A 19093-nucleotide genomic window follows, 5' to 3' on the forward strand; every position below is an offset into this window, starting at 1 on the left:
CATACGCAGCTGTGTAGGGCACCATGAAATCTGGGGCATCAAACTGCCCCAAATTTCATGGTGCCCTATGCAGCTGCGTGCTGCATACATGGCAGCACCAGCCCCGGCGACTGGCCCTATCCCTCGGCTGGCCCCCCCAGGGGCTGCAAGGGACAGGACCGTCCCTAGGAGGGTGTGGGGACCCGGACAACTCCCTCCACCCCATCTCTTACCCTTCCCCCCTGATCCGCCCCCGGCCTGCCCGCACTCCACCTCTTCCCCAGCGACCCCACACTCACCAGCAGCGGCAGGAAGCGGAGCAACTCGGCCCCATCCCGCTCTATTCCACCAGCTCCCAGCCACATCGCTCCGCTTCCCGTCGCTGGTGAGTGCGGGGAGGTTGGGGAAAGGTCCCCCACAGCACTCACCGGTGGTGGGAACTGGAGCGACACGGCCCCAGCCCACTCCGTTTCCCTTGCCCCGGCCATGTCGCTCGGGCGGGGGGTTGGGTTAGGGAAAGGTTCCCCACCCCGCACACACCGGCAGCGGGAAGCGGAGTGCCGCGGCTGGGAGCTGGCAGAGTACAGCGGGCTGAGGCCGGGCTGCTCCGCTTCCCGCCGCTGCCAGTGAGTGCGGGGGCAGGATCCCTTCCCCCAAGCCCACTCCCCTGAGTGACACGTCTGGGGCCGGGGTGAGGGAAGCGGGGTGGGCTGCTCCCAGCCCCCCACTAATCCCTCAGGCCACTCTGAGGCCTGCGTAGGGACCGTCGAATTGTGGAAGTCAATGAATGGCTACGCAGGTGGTGTCGGAGAGAAGGCTTTGGATTCTTTGACCATGGGATGGTGTTCCATGAAGGAGGAGTGCTGGGCAGAGACGGGCTCCATCTTACGAAGAGAGGGAAGAGCATCTTTGCCAGCAGGCTGGCTCACCTAGTGAGGAGGGCTTTAAACTAGGTTCACCGGGGGAAGGAGACCAAAGCCCTGAGGTAAGTGGGAAAGCGGGATACCGGGAGGAAGCACAGGCAGGAATGTCTGTGAGGGGAGGGCTCCTGCCTCATACTGGGAATGAGGGGCGATCAACAGGTTATCTCAAGTGCTTATATACAAATGCACAAAGCCTTGGAAACAAGCAGGGAGAACTGCTACTCTGCTACTGGGGACCAGTGGCTCTAGAGAGAGAGGTAATTCCTTCTGCCAGCAGCTCCAGGACCCTCCAAGCAGCACAGCTCAGGTTCCAGGAGTCTCCTGAAGCCTTGAAAACAAGCAGGGAGAACTGGAGGTCCTGGTGATGTCAAGGAACTATGATGTGATTGGAATAACAGAGACTTGGTGGGATAACTCACATGACTGGAGTACTGTCATGGATGGTTATAAACTGTTCAGGAAGGACAGGCAGGGCAGAAAAGGTGGGGGAGTAGCACTGTATGTAAGGGAGCAGTATGACTGCTCAGAGCTCCGGTACGAAACTGTAGAAAAACCTGAGTGTCTCTGGATTAAGTTTAGAAGTGTGTGCAACAAGAGTGATGTAGTGGTGGGAGTCTGCTATAGACCACCGGACCAGGGGGATGAGGTAGATGAGGCTTTCTTCCGGCAGCTCACGGAAGCTACTAGATCGCATGCCCTGATTCTCATGGGTGACTTTAATTTTCCTGATATCTGCTGGGAGAGCAATACAGAGGTGCATAGACAATCCAGGAAGTTTTTGGAAAGCATAGGGGACAATTTCCTGGCGCAAGTGCTAGAGGAGCCAACTAGGAGGGGTGCTTTTCTTGACCTGCTGCTCACAAACCGGGTAGAATTAGTGGGGGAAGCAAAAGTGGATGGGAATCTGGGAGGCAGTGACCATGAGTTGGTTGAGTTCAGGATCCTGACGCAGGGAAGAAAGGTAAGCAGCAGGATACGGACCCTGGACTTCAGGAAAGCAGACTTTGACTCCCTCAGGGAACGGATGGCCAGGATCCCCTGGGGGACTAACTTGAAGGGGAAAGGAGTCCAGGAGAGCTGGCTGTATTTCAAGGAATCCCTGTTGAGGTTACAGGGACAAACCATCCCGATGAGTCGAAAGAATAGTAAATATGGCAGGCGACCAGCTTGGCTTAATAGTGAAATCCTAGCGGATCTTAAACATAAAAAAGAAGCTTACAAGAAGTGGAAGGTTGGACATATGACCAGGGAAGAGTATAAAAATATTGCTGGGGCATGTACGAATGAAATCAGGAGGGCCAAATCTCACCTGGAGCTGCAGCTAGCGAGAGATGTCAAGAGTAACAAGAAGGGTTTCTTCAGGTATGTTGGCAACAAGAAGAAAGTCAAGGAAAGTGTGGGCCCCTTACTGAATGAGGGAGGCAACCTAGTGACAGAGGATGTGGAAAAAGCTAATGTACTCAATGCTTTTTTTGCCTCTGTTTTCACGAACAAGGTCAGCTCCCAGACTGCTGCACTGGGCAGCACAGCATGGAGAGGAGGTGACCAGCCCTCTGTGGAGAAAGAAGTGGTTCAGGACTATTTAGAAAAGCTGGACGAGCACAAGTCCATGGGGCCGGATGCGTTGCATCCGAGAGTGCTAAAGGAGTTGGTGGATGTGAATGCAAAGCCATTGGCCATTATCTTTGAAAACTCATGGCGATCGGGGGAGGTCCCAGACGACTGGAAAAAGGCTAATGTAGTGGCCATCTTTAAAAAAGGGAAGAAGGAGGATCCTGGGAACTACAGGCCAGTCAGCCTCACCTCAGTCCCTGGAAAAATCATGGAGCAGGTCCTCAAGGAATCAATTCTGAAGCACTTAGAGGAGAGGAAAGTGATCGGGAACAGTCAGCATGGATTCACCAAGGGCAAGTCATGCCTGACTAATCTAATTGCCTTTTATGACGAGATAACTGGCTCTGTGGATGAGGGGAAAGCAGTGGACGTGTTGTTCCTTGACTTTAGCAAAGCTTTTGACACGGTCTCCCACAGTATTCTTGCCAGCAAGTTAAAGAAGTATGGGCTGGATGAATGGACTATAAGGTGGATAGAAAGCTGGCTAGATTGTTGGGCTCAACGGGTTGTGATCAATGGTTCCATGTCTAGTTGGCAGCTGGTATGAAGTGGAGTGCCCCAAGGGTTGGTCCTGGGGCCGGTTTTGTTCAATATCTTCATAAATGATCTGGAGGATGGTTTGGATTGCACCCTCAGCAAGTTTGCAGATGACACTAAACTGGGAGGAGTGGTATATACGCTGGAGGGTAGGGATAGGATACAGAGGGACCTAGATAAATGGGAGGATTGGGCCAAAAGAAATCTGATGAGGTTCAACAAGGACAAGTGCAGAGTTCTGCACTTAGGACAGAAGAATAATCGTGTTTAGTCCTGTCAAAGTAAAAGCTAATGCTCGTCTCACGTCTAGAATGTGTAGAACTGCCTCCTATTGGTCACTGTGAGGCTTTGGGAAAAAGCCAGGAAGGTGTATTGGTTGGTTGAGATGGAAAGATGTTGGGACCTTAGGTAGAAATCTTGGATGTGGGTGTAGTGTAACTTTGTCCTTACAAAACAATGTGTTTGGTGGATATGCCATAAGAACTGCGATTTCGCCAACTCATTGGGCAGAAGTGATGGCGATGAGTAAGGCCATTTTCATTGACAGATGCACATAAGAACAGGTTACCATCGGTTCATATGGGGGTCTAGTCAGAGAACGTAGGATGAGGCCAAGGTCCTAGGCAAGGGTCAGGTCTCTTATATGAACATAAAGATTTTGGAGACCCTTCAGAAAATGTTTCATGAGCAGATGTGCAAAGACGGAATGACCATCTATGGGGCAGTGAAAAGTAGTGGTTGCTGCCAAGTGTACCCGAATGGAGCTAGTGGATAATCCTGACTGTTTCGGGTGTCACATGCAGTCCAGGATAAGCAGTAGTGGAGTGTGTGCTGCATGAACTTGGCGGGAGGTGCATCAGCAGTGAAATCTAGTGCATTTGTGCATGTAACACAGTTGTGCACGTGTCACATCTGCTATTCAAAAGTATCTGTTTCACTGCGTCTCAGCAGGTTATTTCTGGACTCCAGAACCACGGAGGAGCCAGGCTTTGAGATGAAGCATCTGTGGGTTGGGATGGAGGATGTCCTGTGAAAGAAGCCATGGTGTTACGTGGAGAGAGATCAGTCAGCATACCACCATGTGGAGGAGGTAAATATACTAGACCTGCTGTGGCCATGTTGGACCTATTAGTATGACATGAGTTTGGTCTTCCTGTATCTTGTGAAGTACTCGGAACAGGAGGGGAAAGGGAGGGAAGGCACAAAGCAGTGGTGCATCTCATGTTATGAGAAACATCTCCCAGCGATCCATGTCCTAGTCTCACTCTGGAACAGAATTGAGGGAAGCAGGTGTTGTGCTGAGTGGCAAAGAGATCTATGGTGGGGCGGCCCCAGTGGTTGAAGATGGGCTGAAGTGCTTACATATCCAGTTCCCACTCATGATCATGGGAGAAACTCCTGCTCAATGTGTCTGCACTGGTGTTCTGGTGTCCAGGGAGGTCCGCTGCTGAAATAGAGATGCTGTTCTGAATACACCAGTTCCACAGTTTGAATGCCTCTGAGCATAAAGAGCGGGATCTCACTCCACCCTTCCTGTTGATGTAAGACATGCAGGTGAGATTTTTGTTTACATTGACCGTCCTCAGGCATGGTCCTCTGCAGCTCCCAGTGGCCATGGTTTGCCATTCCCGGCCACTGGGAGCTGCAGGAAGCGGCAGCCAGCATGTTCCCGCAGCCTGTGCTACTTCCCGCAGCTCCCAGTGGCCGGGAATGGTGAACCGTGGTCACTGGAACCTGCGGGGAGCTGTGCCCGTGGACAGTCAATGTAAACAAATTGTCTCACGGCCCGCCAGCAGATTACCCTGATGGGCCACATGCTGAAGGTTGCCAACCCCTGCTCTAAGTAGAGGTAAGAAATTTCAATTGGAGTTGCAGACTGCTCATAGTTCTAGGAGACTGATGTGTAGGGTGGAGTCTGTGAACAACCATCTGCCCTGAACTGTGTGATCTTGGAGATGTGCTCCCCAACCGATTAGGGAGGCACTGGTTGTTAGGATCATAGTCTATGTTGGTTGGAAGAAAGAAACTTTTACACAGACATTGTAGGGCTGTGTCCACCACAGTAGTGAGTCCTTGACTCGCATCAGCATGGATAAGAGTTTGTGGAGGCTGTTTGTGGGGAAGATATACTGAATGGAGCCATGTCTGAAGACATTCCATATGTAGTCTTGAGTGCCTGACCACAAACATGGCCATGTGGCCTAGAAGTTGGAGACAGGTTCTGGCAGAGATCTGAGGGCAGACCCGGGCGTTGGATACCAGATGTGTGAAGAATCTGTGAGGTGGTAGGAAGGCTCTTGCTGGTATGCCATCCAGTTGTGTGACGATGAATTCCAGCTGTTGAACTGGCATTAAAGTGGACTCTTATCATAGAATCATAGAATAACAGAGTTGGAAGGGACCTCTGGAGGCCATCTAGTCCAACCCCCTGCCCAGAGCAGGACCAATCCCAACTAAATCATCCCAGCCAGGGCTTTGTCAAGCCAGACCTTAAAAACTTCTAAGGAAGGGGATTCCACCACCTCCCTAGGTAACGCATTCCAGTGTTTCACCACCCTCCTAGTGAAAAAGTTTTTCCTAATATCCAACCTAAACCTCCCCCACTGCAACTTGAGACCATTACTCCTTGTCCTGTCATCTGCTATCACTGAGAATAGTCTAGATCCATCCTCTTTGGACCCATCTTTCAAGTAGTTAAAAGCAGCTATCAAATCCCCCCTCATTCTTCTCTTCCGTAGACTAAACAATCCCAGTTCCCTCAGCCTCTCCTCATAACTCATGTGTTCCAGTCCCCTAATCATTTTTGTTGCCCTTCGCTGGACTCTCTCCAATTTCTCCACATCCTTCTTGTAGTGTGGGGCCCAAAACTGGACACACTACTCCAGATGAGGCCTCACCAATGTCGAATAGAGGGGAACGATCACGTCCCTCGATCTGCTGGCAATGCCCCTACTTATACATCCCAAAATGCCATTGACCTTCTTGGCAACAAGGGCACACTGTTGACTCATATCCAGCTTCTCGTCCACTGTCACCCCTAGGTCCTTCTCTGCAGAACTGCTGCCTAGCCATTCGGTCCCTAGTCTGTAGCGGTGCATTGGATTCTTCCGTCCTAAGTGCAGGACTCTGCACTTGTCCTTGTTGAACCTCATCAGATTTCTTTTGGCCCAATCCTCCAATTTGTCTAGGTCCCTCTGAATCCTATCCCTACCCTCCAGCGTATCTACCACTCCTCCCAGTTTAGTGTCATCCGCAAACTTGCTGAGGGTGCAATCCACACCATCCTCCAGATCATTAATGAAGATATTGAACAAAACCGGCCCCAGCACCGACCCTTGGGGCACTCCTCTAGATACCGGCTGCCAACTGGACATGGAACCATTGATCACTACCCGTTGAGCCCGACAATCTAGCCAACTTTCTACCCACCTTGTAGTGCATCCATCCAGCCCATACTTCTTTAACTTGCTGACAAGAATACTGTGGGAGACCGTGTCAAAAGCTTTGCTAAAGTCGAGGAATAACACGTCCACTGCTTTCCCTTCATCCACAGAACCAGTTATCTCATCTTCTAGATTCATGAGGAGGCCTAGTTTCATGACCAGGTCCATCGTTACGTGGACAGCTCGGAGAGTGTCAGTTTTGGATGGGGCCTTGAGAAGCCAGTCGTCCAAGTATGGAAAGATGATGACTCCTTGTTTTCTGAGGTAGGCATTGACTACCGCCAGGACCTTGAAGAATACCCGAGGCACTGTGGACAGCCCGAAGGGCAGTATTTTGTACTGGTAGTGATCATTGCCCATGATGAATCAGAGAAATCGTCTGTAGGCAGGGTGTATTGTAATATGAAACTATGCGTCTTGGACGTCAAGGGCCAAGAACCAGTCTCCCTGTTCTAGGGCTGGGATAATAGTGGAAAGGGTAACCACCTTAAAATGTTGCAGTTTGACAAACTTGTTTAGATTGCGAAGATCCAGGATGGGTCGCCAGCCACTGAATTTCTTCTGGATCAGGAAATAGTGGGATTAGAAACCCTGTCTCACATGCTGGGAAGGGACCAGTATTATGGCTCCCAGTTGCAGAAGAGGATTTATTTTTTAGAATAAATAAATGGAATTGTGAGAGGGTCCATGAAGAGGGACCAGGAGGGGGGATGGCAAGTGGGATAGATAGGAAGGGGATGGAGTATCCTTCCTTGCTTATTTCTAGCACCCACCTGTCTGAGGTGATGAGTCTCCAAGATGGGGAAAATGGAGCTAAACAGTTGCCAAACTGCTAGGACCTTGAAGATGCTGAGAATGACTGGAAGAGGGGAAGGAGTCTCAGAGCCTTGACCACACCTTCAAAATTGCTGCTTCAGTGGATGTGTGAGAGAGGTAGCCTCTTGAACAGTGGGTTGTCTACATTTGGTAGGAGGCCTCTGTTTTTGGCGCTGGGTGTCATAGTGCTGTTAAGGAGTGTACTGCTGTGTTCAGGATTGTGGCGGGAGTTGGTACTTCCATGAGGTCTCTTTGGCGCTGGCGTGTAGATGCCAAGAGATCAGAATGTAGCTTGGGAGTCCTTAAAGGAGTATAGAGAATCGTCCATGTACTCCGAGAATAGTTTCTGGCCCTCAAAAGATAAGTCCTCTACCGTGGTTTGTACCTCCTTAGGAAAACCCAAGAGGTGGAGCCAGGATGCATTCCTCCTAACCACAGCAGTTGCGATGGATCGGGTAGCAGTATCTGCAAAGTCTAATGAGGCTAGTAGGGCTGTTTGAGCTGGGAGGTGCCTTTCCGATATCAGGGACTGGAATTGCTCTTTCTTGGCCTTTGGTATGTCCTGGCAGAGTTCCTCCAATTTGCCAGAAGCTGGGAATGGGTGGCAGAGGTTGGATCACTTGATGATTACCTGTTCTGTTCATTCCCTCTGAAGCACCTAGCATTGGCCACTGTCGGAAGATAGGATACTGGGCTAAATGGACCTTTGGTCTGACCTAGTATGGCCATTCTTATGTTCTTATGGAGTAGTTTAAGTAGTTATACTTAGCCATAAGGGCTTTGTAGTTTGAGATTCTAAATTGGAGCATGGCTGATGACTACGCTTTGCATCCAAACAAGTCTAGGCATTTCCGATCTCTGTCTGGATGACTAGAATGAGATTGATATTGACAGCCTTTCTCTTGCACCACATTGACTACCAAAGAATTTGGGTGGGTGTGTGCAAGAACAGAAATTCTGTGTCCTTTGCCAGAACAGAGTATTTCTTGTTGGTGCATTTGCAGGTCGGAGGGATGGATGCCGGGGTCTGCCACAACACCTTTGTGGGGTCAAAAAGAGCCTTGTTGATGGGTAGAGCAATCTTGGAGGAAGAGAATGTGTAGAGATATCCAGTAGTTTATGCTGCTGGTCCTTGACTTCCTCCAAAAGGATCTGTAGGAAGTCTGCAATCCTGTGGAATAGATCTTGAAAGTGCCTGAAGTTGTTGGCAGACGTAGGGGTGGAGGCACGATAGCCTCAACAGGGAAGAAGGAAAAACCTAGTGTTGGTGGAGCCTCCTCCTTCTGTTGCTCCTCTTGTTCTTCCTCTTCAGTTGGTAACAGCGGGGGTTCAGCTTCCAGAGGGCAAGAGACTGATGGAGAAGGGAGAGGTGTAGGTCTCCAGCTTTGCTCTCTGGGAGAGCTTTCGAATTGTGCCCTGCACATGACCCAAGAGTCCGAATATGGTCAGTTTGGAGGGAGTGGCACATGTAGCTGCATCCATGGTGGTTCCTGCCAAGACTGAAGACCAGAGGTAGACCATGGGTAGTGAGGATGAGCAGGTGTGATTTGTCTAGTAGATGAGGAAGTGATGTCTTCCTCCTCCTCTTTATCCTCATCGCTGGGGAAGGGAGGTACCATCCCTTGGGGGGGAGGGATAGCTCAGTGGTTTGAGCATTGGCCTGCTAAACCCAGGGTTGTGAGTTCAATCCTTGAGGGGGCCATTTGGGATCTGGGGCAAAAATTGGGGATTGATCCTGCTTTGATGACTTCCTGAGGTCCCTTCAAACCCTGATATTCTATGATCCAAGGCAGAGAGAGGGGGGAGTGTCGTGAGTCTGGAGAGGAGGGTGAAAGTCAGGGGAGGTCATATCGAAGGAGTGTCTGATACTAACAGGTCTTTATAGTATCTAAAGTCTTGTGGAGGGGGAAAAAGCATCATCAGTGGTAGTGTAAAGACGGTGCCAAAGGAAGGGTGTATGCCCCTGAGGTGTCAGTAGATGGCACCAGAAACTTGGTTGGCACTGAAGATTTGGTCAGTGCTGATGGCTTGGTTGGCACTGAAGACTTGGCCAGGGGCCAATGATTTGGATGGTGCCAAGGGCTTACTCGGTGCTGACGACTTCGTTGATATAGGAAAGGGTGCTAGCGCCGTAGCTCCTGCATTTGGCCTGTCTCATTCCTCAGAGCTGTAGGTTTGCCCAGTTAGGGTCTGTAGACCTTTTCTTTGAGTCAGTACCAGAGGGACTTGGACGGGCCCTGGAGCTGTGTCCCCTGCCAGATAATGTTGAGGCCACAGACCTGGCCAGGGATGGTGTTCCGATGATGTGCACCTCAGAGTGTGAGGAGGGAGCCCATTTCTTTCTGTCCAAGCAAGAAAGGGATGACTTTCTCTTCACAGGATGTGGGGAGTGAGGATTAGCAGATGACCTAGAACTGTGTGGGACCCTCTCTGGGGAGGAGTCTGGGCCCAGATCCAATGCCAGCTGCAGCAATTTCTCTATGAGGAGAAGTTCGAGGCAGTGGGAACACTTTTGCAGGATGTGTCCCCTCTCCCAAACAGTGGATGCACTTAGTTTGGCCGTCCGTTACTGGGAAAGTAGCCCTGCAGGAAACACACCTCTTAAACCCAGAGGATTCAGGTATAAGGGTGACAGAAAAAGGCTTCCCAGGCAGGAAGCAGGAAAAAAGAGAAACCTAGCTATGAGTGTGACAGGTTGGATCACAGAAACTCCTTCGGGGCTGCCAACCGATGTGCTAAGACTACTTCTGCTCCTGCCTTCCCTGCCAACTTTGGACTCCAGAACCCTGCCTGGTTGTGCCAGACATGCTTGCTGGCTACAAACACAGACCGAGGTTTGAACCATGTTCCCACAAACTGCAGGCTTAACTGAAAAGCAGCTTAAGAAGTGTTCCTATCTTTAACACTCAGATGTCCAACTCCCAATGGGGTCCAAACCCCAAATAAATCCATTTTACCCTGTATAAAGCTTATACAGGGTAAACTCATAAATTGTTCGCCCTCTATAACACTGATAAAGAGATACGCACAGCCGGTCGTCGCCCCCGCCACCGGCCTCCCCCGGTATTAATACATACTCTGGGTTAAATAATAAGTAAAAAGTGATTTTATTAACTACAGAAAGTAGGATTTAAGTGGTTCCAAGTAGTAAGAGACAGAACAAAGTGAATTACAAGTAAAATAAAACACACAAGCCTATGCCTCATATAGTAAGAAGACTGAATACAGACAAAACCTCACCCTCAGAGGTGTTCCAGTAAACTTCCTTTTACAGACTAGTCTCCTTCTAGTCTGGGTCCAGCAATCATTCACACCACCTGTAGTTACTGTCCTTTGTTCCAGTTTCCTTCAGGTATCCTTTGGGGGTGGAGAGGCTATCTCTTGAGCCAGCTGAAGACGAAATGGAGGGGTCTCCCAGGGATTTAAATAGACTTCCTCTTGTGGGTGGACACCCCTCCCTCCCCCTGTGTAGAATCCCAGCTACAAGATGGAGTTTTGGAGTCACATGGGCAAGTCACATGTCTATGCATGACTCAGAACTTACAGGTAGCAGCCATGGTTCACATGCTACCTTGAACGTTCTCAAGTAGACTTCTTATGTGGATTGGAGCCTTCCAAGATCTATTGTCCATTAAGTGTTTCTTGACTGGGCACTTAACTTGCACATTCCTTTCTCAAGAAGCTGACCAAATGCTTTACTAAGGCTACTTAAAATCAAGCAAGTACACAGCCAATATTCATAACTTCAAATACAAAGATGATACATGCATACAAAAAGGAGGACTAGATTCAGTAGATCATAACCTTTACAGAGATATGTTACATGGCATATGTAGCATAAAACATATTCCAGTTATGTCATATATACATTCATAAGCATATTTCCATAAAGCCTTATGGGGTGCAACGTCACAGTGAGATAACTGTAGAGGTAAAGTTAAACAAAACCAATAGAAAAAAAAAATTTTTTTAGGAGAAGAAAAGAGAAGAAGAAGAAAATACTAACTATGCTACGCTAGCAGGTAAGATACTATCTACTGAAGGAATAGGAGAAGCGGGCTCTGCTGTGGATTCTGTCCCAGGCCAAAGGTGGTAGAGAAGGAATTAGGGGTGGCTGGACCACACAGCGCTATATATACGTCCTGCACACTGCATGAGATGGGAGAAGTCCAATGGGGACTGCTGATGAAGATCTCCAATACCAGCTGCAGGGGGCACTGCTGCACCTACAAGTGGAGCACCCATAAGGACGTCACTCAAAGAAGAACCAGATAAGTTCATGGAGGACAGGTCTATCAAAGCTAATGGCCAAGATGGTCAGGGATGCAACCCCATGCTGGGGGCAACCCTAAACCTCTGACTACCAGAAGCCGGGAGGAGAAGACAGGTGAGTCACTCAAATTGCCCTGTTCTGTACATTCCCCCTGAAGCTCTAGCACTGGCCACTGTGGGAAGAAAGGAGAGAGAGCTAGCTGGACCATTGGTCTGACCCAGTCTGGCCGTTCTTATGTTCTTCACTTCTTCCCAACCAAGGCTCCCTACTGACTGGCCAACGCAGAGCCACTGCTGGATACCAGAGTGAGAACTTCTTGGAGAAGAGTGATGGTTTATGTGATGTGGCCAAGACATAAGATCCAACTTCTGACTCAGACAATGAACCTGAGTCTTTTAACCAAGGAGGTGCCATGCCTCTGGGTGCCAGGGAACAGTGACAGGAGTCCAGAGTGGACAGCACCAGGGAAATCACATCTGGTTTGCCCCTCGACAGCACCTCACAAGGGGATACCAGTGTCTGGAGGTGCCCACCGGACTGGATGCTGAACTCTAGCAGCTGGCATGTTCTGCACCAACAGACTTGGCAGACTGCATGCTTTGGTGTGACTGTTGTGCTTATAAGAAGCGCACGGGATTTTTTTGAGGGGAAAAGGCCATACGCCGCTTTTATTGAAGATACAACAATTAGCATATTCATTTAATTACACACACACACACACACTCTGCCCCGCCAGTCAATGTTATAGTTACTAGTTTAGAGTTTGGATCAATCTAGTGGCCAGCTAGGTTGATCACGGGTAGGGAGGAGCTGGGTTCTGTCGATCATGACATGATGCTTTGGGGAAGTCTTGGCAGGACGAATCCAAAGTTTTAAGGCAAGTCACCCTGTTTATATAGTGATTTTTTTTATTGGGACCAATGAGTTTTGCACCATCATGCTGTAATCAATTGTTGTTCGATGAGTGTTTGTTTTTTTAAATAGTTTTTTATTTTTTATTTTGTTTTTTTTATTAATTTTTAGGGAGTTATTTTATGCTGGTTTTTGATTACAACTATTTGTTTTTATTGATAGGTGCCTGTTTTATTTTTAGAGTTGTTAATTTGCTATTTTTTGATATTTTAATAGGGGCATGTAGCAATTCTTTGGCGCCCTTGCATTTGTTTGGGGTTTTTTTTTAGAATATTTGGTTTAGTGATGGCTTTTATACTTATTTTTTAATATTTATTTTTTATTTATATACAAAACAGAATTAATTTACACAAAACATTTTGAACAGGAACATCAAATTGCAATGCAGAAGAAAAACAATTATGGCATTTTTTAACTTATTTTAAAATGCTAAGCCTGTAATGAAGTGGTGACCTTGAAATCAGGCCAGACACAAAGAAATTCTGGCTGATGCATTTTTATTAATGGCACATTAGGCCTTTATTTTAAATGGTACAAAATACAAACATAACATTTTATGACTACACAACAGCACCGGGAGAGTCTCTCGCTGCTGCTGAGCCAGAGAGGACGGCACAGAGGAACAGGCTGGCATTCAATGGTACTGGTACCAGTCGACAACCCTGCCAGAGGCTCCACGTGCACCAGGCAGGGCCTTGGCTCAAAGCACACTGTATCCTGCTTCCCACGTTGATTGCTGGACAGTGGTACCTGGGATCTCGAGCTTCTGGATCATGGGTCCCTCAATGCCATCTTCCAGTGTTTCTTCTTGGGTATCAGAGATCAGCGCTGAAACTCTGCCTCAACAGGAGGAGCGTTCCTAACGCAAGTGGCGGTGGTTGGTGACTGCCCTGAGCGGGAAGGTTGCAAGGCTGGGAGCAGGGCTGCGTCCATAAGGAGGGGCTTTAACCTGACTCACAGACCACTAAGGCCAGAAGGGACTATCGTGATCATCAATTCTGACCTTCTGCACATCACAGGCCAGATAACCTTGCCCGTCCATTTCTGCAGTAGACCCATAACCTCTAGCTGAGTTACTGAAGTCCTCAAATCTGACCTCCTGGTCCTTTTAGGTTCCGGGCTTAAAGTCCCTGCAAATCTGGCAATCGTCACTGATGTGAGCTTCTCCTAGGCACTTCAAGCACCTGGAGTGCGGGTCACTGACTGGTATTGGCATCCATTGCAAGGTTTGAAGCCCATGAACCAAGGCATGCCCCAGCACTGGGCATCGGTGCCCAGAACTGACAGGAAATGAAGCATAAAGGAAGTACACTAGTAAAAGAAAAGGGAACCCTACTGCTAAAACACTACACTAAGACTGCTAACAAATACCAACTACGTAAACTAAAAAACACTAAGAAAGAGGAAAAGACTTGCGGTAGCATGCTCTGACAGCCATCACAGATCGTAAGAAGGAACTGAGGGGGGGTGGCTATGGCTCTGACCTTTAGACCACAAACAGCAGCATGAGCATATGCTGCCCCAACAGGTATCACTTAGGGAAATCTCTGACGCTGGTGCATTGGGTGTGCACACAGCTGAAGTGGGATGGACACGGCAATCGCTTGAAAAACTTCATTTACTATAAAAATTGCTCTACAAATATCTTATTCTCCCTCCTCTGCTGGTCCGTGCAAGTCCATCGTGTGAGCACACAAAGCATCCCTGGTGTCCGTTGCCCATGTGCACTTGCTGGCTGAGTGTACCAGTTTAGCCACCCAGGGCAAACGGCCCACCTTTGGATTCACAAAGATTGTGACGGGCACAGCAAGACACAGTGATGCAGACAGCATTAATAACACTGGGATCAAAACAGTTCTATAAACAGCGCCAGTGAGATTTCAATCTGCCAATCGCACATTCAACCACCCCTCTACACCCACACCAAGCCCTTGGAGAACAGAAGATGGCTTCATAAGCCAAGACAAAAGGGGGTATGCAGGGTCCCCTAGAATAACAGTAGGGACAGTAACTCCCATTATGTCCTTTGGTATCATTTGAAGGGAATAGTGTCCATGAATGTAGACCCCTGATCAGAGGAAAGCCCTGGCATCATGAACTTTTTCATTGCAGGCCACACTGGTGTTCACAAATTGGCTTCTGTGGCCCAAAAGGGCCTGCATAACAATGGAGTAGCGCCCTTTGAGGAGGGCAAGCTGTGGGCATGTGGATCCCATCAATGGTCTGGCGCAGTTTGGAAAGTCCATTCTCTCAAAGGGAGTGGGGACATGGCTGGGGGCTTGCTTTCAGGCCCCTGGCCAGGGCAGGTGGAGGGTCCAGGGATCCCCACAGTGGCCTGGGCTCCCTGGGCAACTCTTATCATGGCCTGACTTCAGCTTCCAGCCTGGCCGGGGGTGGGCCCTCGGGGTGGGGCCTCGGGGGGAAGAGGAGGAGCAGGGTAGCCACAGCTCTGGCGCCAACCCCCCCACACCCCCACTTCTACACAGGCTCCAGCACTCCTGGTGCAGACCCACAAGACAGCTTGGCTGGAAGCGTTGGTGGGCTGCAAGAACTTCCTGTCAAGTGCCATGGGATGGACAGTCACGTTTTCCCACAGTGCACCTCAAACAAGGCTACAGAGGCTACAGCTGGGGAGGGCACGAGGAAGCCTGGGAGAAGCTGGTTGGACTGGGCTCTGCGTCGTGCAGTGTGGACACGTGAGCATGGGTATGAGTTCCTGGTCCAGAAATCCGAACCCTAGGATCAGTATTCAGTGTGGATGTTCAAGCCCAGGCCTGCAAACACCAGTTCCCGCAGAGCCTGGGCTCACATTGTGGTGCAGGCAGACCGTGAAAGGAGAAGCCAACACCAAGCAAAGCAGCTGTAAGAAAAGGGAACACCTGGGCGGAAATCAACCTGTCACCCCCTCCTGCCCAACCAGTGCCAGGTGCCCCAAAGGGAATGAACAGAACAGGTCATCATCAAGTGATCCATCCCCTGTCACCCACTCCCAGCTTCTGGCCAAACATTTCCCCTTCACACCCCCAGGCCCTCACCAAAGCCACGCAAGGTACTGATCCAGCTCTCTGCCTCCTCCCGGAGCTCCATGGCGTGGGGTGAGAGGATGATGTTCTTCAAGGTTAGCAGGCTTTTCTCCATCAGGGCTTTGAGTTCTGCTGTGTCTGGATTCAGGGAGAGAAGAGGTGAAGACTCTGGCAACCCCAAGAGGCCCAAAGAGGTGCTGGAGCCACAGCTGAGGCCTTGCACACAGGTGTACACACAGGGGCATTGGCCCAGCATAAGCTCTGTACCTTGGTGATGGAGACCCTCTGAGCTGTGGACACTCCTGGGGCGCTGCTGCCCCAGCTCTGGACTCTGGGACAGTGGGTGGGATGGGTGAGTTTCCCCCAAGTCTGGAGCCTGAAACTTCCAGTGAGGATGGGAACCAGCCAGGACCACAGCAGCTCAAGTCCTACACTCCTAGGAGAGACTCCTGGGAACTCCAGGTGGCTTCATTGGACAGAGCGGAGTCCATGTCCCAAGGGGACTCGGAGCCGTGGTCTGGCCAGTCTCAGAGGTGAAAGGAGCGGGTAGTCAGAGAACAACAGCTGCCCCATGTCTCCCTGGGAGGGAGAGTGCTGGCTCTGGTTGCAGCTCTGCTCAGACCCACCTCCCCCCGACCCCCCCGTGCAGCCTGTGACAAAGTGGGAATTTTTGGTAATATTTTCATTATTCCTTCACATGCCTCAGTTTCCTCTATACTTTGCATTGCTACCTGTGGGGGCCACCGTGCTGCCTGGATGGAATAAACAGGGTAGTTAAGGAACTAGTTGAAACCGAGCCAGATTAACACCGGGTCAGAGAAACACTAGGAAGTCCCAACGACGGAATGCCCAACACTCAGCAGTGGGGAGCTCTGGCAGGTGGGATTGTGAACTCCACATGCCCTGCCTGGAGACAAAGGACTGGAGATGGCCAGCAGGGGTTTCTGAAGACGTTGGCTGCTCTGCCCTGGGAATGGGTCAGGACAGAGACAGGCACTTGACTGGTGTTTTGCACTGGCTTGGCCGGGGTGGATATGGCTTCACCTTTGCCTCTCTGAGCTAGCCAAGACCTTTTGGATTCTGTAGCCAGGTGACTAATAAAATGTTACCTTGTTTGCAAAGGCTGCCTGGTATCACTGCAAATGCTCCCTGAGAGCTTGGCGCCCTGACGGGGCCAGTACCAGCCTCCCACAGGCACCTGGCTGGGCTGGAATCACTACAGGAAGCCACGGGGAGAGGCAGGTTTGCTGGTGCCCAAAGGCCAAGTCTCATAGTCTTGGAGGCTGCAGGCCTGCCCTGTGTGGCTCTTTGGGGCCCAGCACACTATAGGGTTCGCTCCCAAGGGACTGGTTTCAAGCTGGGGCATAGCCCAGACCTGTGAATCTCTGATACACCCCCCTGGTCAATCAAGCCCTGATATCAATGACTATGGGCCCACTGCTCATGCAGCACTCACCAGCCAGCACGAAGGTGCCGCTGTCCTTGGAAACGTACTCCTGCTTGGGTGGGCGGCAGCGCCTGCTGGGTGGGCGGCGGGCACGGTCAGGCAGTGGGGCCTGGTAGGGCACGTTCAGGATGAAGTTGACCAAGCGGAACTGCCTCTCAGCCCAGGCCTTCTGCAGCTGGCGCAGGACGTCCAGGGAGTGGCAACGGCCTCGCTCACTTGACCAGATCTGGGGGCACCAAACACATGCTGAGTGGGAGCAGCAGGAGCAGGCGTGAGCTGCAGCCCCGGCTGTGCGCATTCAGGCTTGCAGCAGCTCCGTGAGAGACAGGCAGTCCTGCTGCTTAGGGCAGTGCCACGACAGGTTGGAGCCTTTTCTGCTAATCCAGCAGTTTTCAAAGTTTTTGAGCTGAGACCCCCCTTGATTTACACTTTTTGGTTGCGCCCCCATACCCGAGACAAAAATAGACACAATACCCACACCTCCCCCCTCAGCTTTTCAGGGTGTGGGAAGGCACGAGCGGCAGTCTCTGGGGGCAGAGCCAGTGCTGGGCACGGAGGCTGCCAGGAGCAGAAATTGGCACACCAGCAGCAGATGTGGACACTGACCCTGGGTGGCCTGCTGCCGTGAGTCAGGGGGTGGAGGTGGTGTTCTTCCCTGAGCACCGCCATGCAGAGTTGGCCCGAGCTGCCAGGGGTCGCTGCTCACCCCACCCACCAGAACATTCCTCCATGCCCCCCGTGGGACTCTGTACCTCAAAGCAGCTCCCTGAAATCCCCCTATATTCACCCCTGTCATATAATAAAAGTATGCCTGGTACAAAGGATGCCTTCTGAGGCATCTTGATCTGTTGAATATTAATGTCCTGTTGGATTGTGTGTGCTGTCACTGTATGGGATGTTAGGAACTTTTGCTATGTGTGTGTTTCTGAAATCGGTGGTGAGGTTGGGAACACCCACAACCAGCCTTTCAGGTACAACAACAGAGGAGCCAAACATACTGATAGCCCATCAAGGAAAGAATCCACTATCTCAGGAACTGTAGACAAAGGTAACGGCTCAGAGAGAGCGCCTAGACAGCGGAGACTGCTCAGAGAGAGCGCCTAGACAGCAGAGACTGCTCAGAGAGAGCGCCTAGACAGCAGAGACCGCTCAGAGAGAGCGCCTAGACAGCAGAGACCGCTCAGAGAGAGCGCCTAGACAGCGGAGACCGCTCAGAGAGAGCGCCTAGACAGTGGAGACCGCTCAGAGAGAGCGCCTAGACAGTGGAGACCGCTCAGAGAGAGCGCCTAGACAGTGGAGACCGCTCAGAGAGAGCGCCTAGACACAGAGACTGCTCAGAGAGAGCGCCTAGACACAGAGACTGCTCAGAGAGAGCGCCTAGACACAGAGACTGCTCAGAGAGAGCGCCTAGACACAGAGACCGCTCAGAGAGAGCTCCTAGACACAGAGACCGCTCAGAGAGAGCTCCTAGACACAGAGACCGCTCAGAGAGAGCGCCTAGACACAGAGACCGCTCAGAGAGAGCGCCTAGACACAGAGACCGCTCAGAGAGAGCGCCTAGACACAGAGACCGCTCAGAGAGAGCGCCTAGACACAGAGACCGCTCAGAGAGAGCGCCTAGACACAGAGACCGCTCAGAGAGAGCTCCTAGACACAGAGACCGCTCAGAGAGAGCTCCTAGACACAGAGACCGCTCAGAGAGAGCTCCTAGACACAGAGACCGCTCAGAGAGAGCTCCTAGACACAGAGACCGCTCAGAGAGAGCTCCTAGACACAGAGACCGCTCAGAGAGAGCTCCTAGACAACGGAGACCGCTCAGAGAGAGCGCCTGGACAGCGGAGACCGCTCAGAGAGAGCGCCTGGACAGCGGAGACCGCTCAGAGAGAGCGCCTGGACAGCGGAGACCGCTCAGAGAGAGCGCCTGGACAGCGGAGACCGCTCAGAGAGAGCGCCTGGACAGCGGAGACCGCTCAGAGAGAGCGCCTGGACAGCGGAGACCGCTCAGAGAGAGCGCCTGGACAGCGGAGACCGCTCAGAGAGAGCGCCTGGACAGCGGAGACCGCTCAGAGAGAGCGCCTGGACAGTGGAGACCGCTCAGAGAGAGCGCCTGGACAGCGGAGACCGTT

The 19093-nt window shown here is 51.0% G+C and overlaps 1 protein-coding gene across 1 annotated transcript in view; it reads right to left on the reverse strand.

The window, feature by feature from the left end:
- Positions 1-19093, reverse strand: part of DNHD1 (dynein heavy chain domain 1) — a 178169-nt gene that overhangs the window by 81636 nt on the left and 77440 nt on the right. Inside the window, exons 19-20 of the mRNA XM_084616938.1 lie at positions 16977-17193; positions 15533-15658 (exon numbers count right to left, since the gene is read on the reverse strand). Of these exons, the coding sequence (XP_084473064.1) occupies positions 15533-15658; positions 16977-17193 (343 nt within the window). The remainder of the gene's footprint in view (positions 1-15532; positions 15659-16976; positions 17194-19093) is intronic.

Source organism: Lepidochelys olivacea (assembly GCF_965140295.1).
Source record: "Lepidochelys olivacea isolate rLepOli2 genome assembly, chromosome: 1".
Classification (NCBI taxonomy): domain Eukaryota; kingdom Metazoa; phylum Chordata; order Testudines; family Cheloniidae; genus Lepidochelys; species Lepidochelys olivacea.